At 41.3% G+C, this 3,647-nt stretch overlaps 1 protein-coding gene across 1 annotated transcript in view; it reads left to right on the top strand.

The window, feature by feature from the left end:
- Positions 1–3,309: 3,309 nt before the first annotated feature.
- Positions 3,310–3,647, top strand: part of GRHL1 (grainyhead like transcription factor 1) — a gene marked incomplete in the record, with an annotated part of 18,738 nt that continues 18,400 nt past the window's right edge. The window contains 1 exon segment of the mRNA XM_072407542.1: positions 3,310–3,418. Within this exon segment, the coding sequence (XP_072263643.1) occupies positions 3,399–3,418 (20 nt within the window).

Here is a 3,647-nt window from a genome sequence, read left to right as displayed (position 1 = left end):
TCTGGAGGAAGTTTCTTCCCCTTTGAGTGACACCCGGCTCCCTATGAGCAGTCCAGTTCATTTTAGTGGTCTGTGCGTCCAAAAAGGTTGCTGACCACTGGACTAAATGGTCCTTCAGATAGCCATCATTTGATGGGCAATGTAATTTTATTACATGCTTTTAAGAACCTTTACTCTGCACAGTGAGCACATTGCCTGGGGCATATTCAGGTCATTTCGATCAGTTTATCTGGACTAAAGGTTGGAGATTTACAAACCCCATAGAGACATTGAATTATTGATGCTTGAAATTATCTTTTGTGATCGTTTCCAGTGAAAGAAGAATGAAGAAGAGCCATACTTATAGCACCATTTTGTTCAATGGTAGAGGGTAGGGGGGCTCCATTGTGCTCTCCTCCATAGAAAATCTAGCAGTTGTTTCTGGTTAGTTGTTCATTATGTCTCTGCATGACCACCGTACAAACGCTAGGCTTTTCCCGAGTGAAGTGGTACTTCTGTACCAGGCCCCAATCAAAGAAGCTTGACTTTTGCAATAGTGGATCCTTTACACATAGGGGAGGAGGGCTCAGGAAGGTTATCTAGTATAGAGCCATGAAGATTCTAATGGCGGTCCCATGCATACATAGCTTAAGTGTTTGCTTACTGCTTGTCCATTATATGTTTGGACCATATCCAGATACATATCTATGCAAACATTGATTATAATCAATGATCGTGTAAATGTTTATTATCTATCTGTGGATGGATAATCTTTTTATGATCTGGGCCAACTCACACTATGTTGGATGGTTTATTGTTCTTCTCCCTATCTGCATCTTGTACCAGGTCAAAAACTCTGAATATTCAAGCCAAATGTTTAGTATGGCATCCGGACAGGACAGGACATTTTCAGAAAGATCTGCAATGATAAGTTTTCTATTGTGAGGAATTTACTTTTAGGGCCCGTTCACACCTTGGTGGGGTTCATCAATGGGTAACTGTTAAGGAGAAATATGTAATGTGTTAATGTGTTCAGTCAGTCCATGCATAGGAATGAGCTGTCAATGCATCAGAAGAGGCAAAACAATAAATGGACTAAAGCATTAAGCAGAGTTGTTGTTCAGAGGTTTCAAGGCTTAAATTTGACCCAAACTTTTGTTTAGGGTTTATATTTAGTGGTGGGTGCTAGACTCTGTATCAGATAGGTATTGCTGTCTTTGCATCAGAGGACAGTAAAGGATGGAATATCTTTCTGCAGAGAAAAGGAACAACAAAAATATAATAATTTATTTTTTAGTTTTAGTTTTAATTGCTTTGCCATTTTAGTTGTAGTGACACTTGCACCTTTATTTATTGTCCCGGTGTTACAGGATGTCCGGCAAGAGGTGAAGAAGAGAAGATGTGAGGACAGAAGCTGCTGATAGAGATGCAGAATAGCACAGGTACACTTAACAGGCCAAGGGGCCCCTCAGCCAGTAGTCCTCACTCCTCCCCCCCCCCCCCCCCCTTTCCCTCCAATTGTGGGGATCTTGGTAGTAATTATTACACTGCTGCTTCTAATCTAATAGAGAAGTTTTGTGTTTTAAAGTGACTTTTCCCTTAGCGTTCACATCAATCATCCAATCACATGCAAGCGAAAGTCCATTTTATTTATTTATTTCTCTTTCACGTCATAGAGTATTTAACACAGCTCCTATGCTTTAATAACTCAATTCCATGATTTACAGAACCAATCTTCGTGTCAGCCTGCTACAAAAAAAAAAAGTATATATTTTAGGGCAGGCATGTCCAAAGACCGGCCCGGGGTACTTGTGCGGTCCGTGTTCAGATTTCCAAATCTGGCCCTCTTTGCAAAAAGTTTGGACCCCCCTGTTTTAGGGACTGCTTCCTTAAATAAGCTTCCCATATTTTAAAACATTTGTTGTATTTTTAAAGGATAACGTTGTACTCTGATAGAAAAAAGAACCATGTGATCGAAGTCTTCCTTCTTTTATTTCACATGCCTTTCTATGTTTCTCCATATGGCTATGCAGACCAAGCTGAGCACCAGAAAATGACAATGGCGGGATGGCACAAGATATAACACTAGCAGGAGGTGCTGGAAGCAAGCAGCAATGTATTTTTTGTTAATTTAAAAATAAGGAATCATTTTTTTCAATATTTTGTATATATATATATATATATATATATATATAAATATAAATGTAAGCTCTTCGGGACAGGGTCCTCTCCTCCGGTGTCATTGTCTGTATCTGTCTTTTGCAAACCCTTTTTAAAGTACAGCGCTGCGTAATATGTTGGCGCTATATCAATCCTGTTTATTAATAATAATAATAATAATAATAATAAATAAATATATATATATATATATACACACTTGTGTGAGTATATATATATATATATTATTAAATATATTTAAAAAAATAGAGTGCTTTTTTTTGAGAATACTGATTACCTGTTACTGTTATGTTAAACCACTGTATTCAGCATCACTCATAACTTGGTACACATATGCAAATCAGAACAATCAGAGCCAAGTAAGAATCCCATATCTGCATATTTGTGTCACTGAATCAGACTATAGCTGGAGAACCAGCATGGGAGCCAAGAAAGGAGAGATGTCAGATTGCCAATGGTTTAAGCACTGTGAATATAAATGGCTCCTATAAGCAATGTAATAAACTGTGCCATCCTTGTGACTTCAGCAGCTGTAGGAAAAACAGAAAAACATGAGAAATAAAAAAATGTAACTGTGTTGCAATCAGTTTTCAGAATACAACAATAGTCCTTTGATGCCAACTAAGATGCCAGCCTTGCTGTAGACGTGTCTTGGTCCTTATACATTAGGCAGATACTTCCCAGGTGTGATCCAGAGGTAACATACAAGCAGCATGTGAAGCCAGGACTCATGTTATCATACATGATATAAAATCATTGTGTAAGGGTATTCCAGATCAGGTGATCTCAGTGCCAGGGTACCAATTCCAAGCCACAAGCCTGCAGCCCTGAGATGAAGTCATTGAAGTGCCTTGAATGATGTCTGTGGATATATAATAAGAATCCTTGCCATCCTCAGTCATTGGCATGCCCTGTACAGTCCGTCTTCCAATGTCCAGCGGTCCCGGATCTTTCTCCCAACTTTCTGACAACTTTTACTAGAAACTCGATCCTCCCTGGGACGCCGCACCCTTCTACCTGTCCAGGCAGCCAATCAGAGCGCAGCACGCCGACCACGCCCTTTGGAAGGGGAATACGTCCGGCCAATCAGAGGCGCCTGAGCACCTAAACCTCCCTCTCAATCACAGCCAACCTCAAAAAGCGAGAAAAGCCGACAAAACCCGTTTGTGCGCCCGGACTCCCTATACCCAGGAGACAGATCTGTCCCAACTAGAAAGTCCAGTTCCACCGACACGGGCGACATGACACAAGACTACGACAAGTAAGTAATCCAAGTCCAGCCAAATGTGTGCGGACTGTGCCAGCTGTCTGCGGGCATCTCCCAGCTGCTCGCTCCGCACCCCGCTCCTCGGGGTCCAGGGATGGCTGGGGGCTTACAGTGCCATAAGGAGCCTTTTACTATCAGCAATGCAGGTATATCACAAGGAATGGGGGGAGAAGTCTTATAGTGGGAGCATAGACCATGTCCCAGTACAGGTGCACCTGCTGCT

This window comes from Pyxicephalus adspersus, chromosome 4, assembly GCF_032062135.1.
Source record: "Pyxicephalus adspersus chromosome 4, UCB_Pads_2.0, whole genome shotgun sequence".
NCBI classification, from domain to species: Eukaryota; Metazoa; Chordata; class Amphibia; order Anura; family Pyxicephalidae; genus Pyxicephalus; species Pyxicephalus adspersus.
The sequence above is the reverse complement of the archived record's forward strand: the minus strand, read 5'-3'. Positions and strand labels throughout refer to the sequence as shown.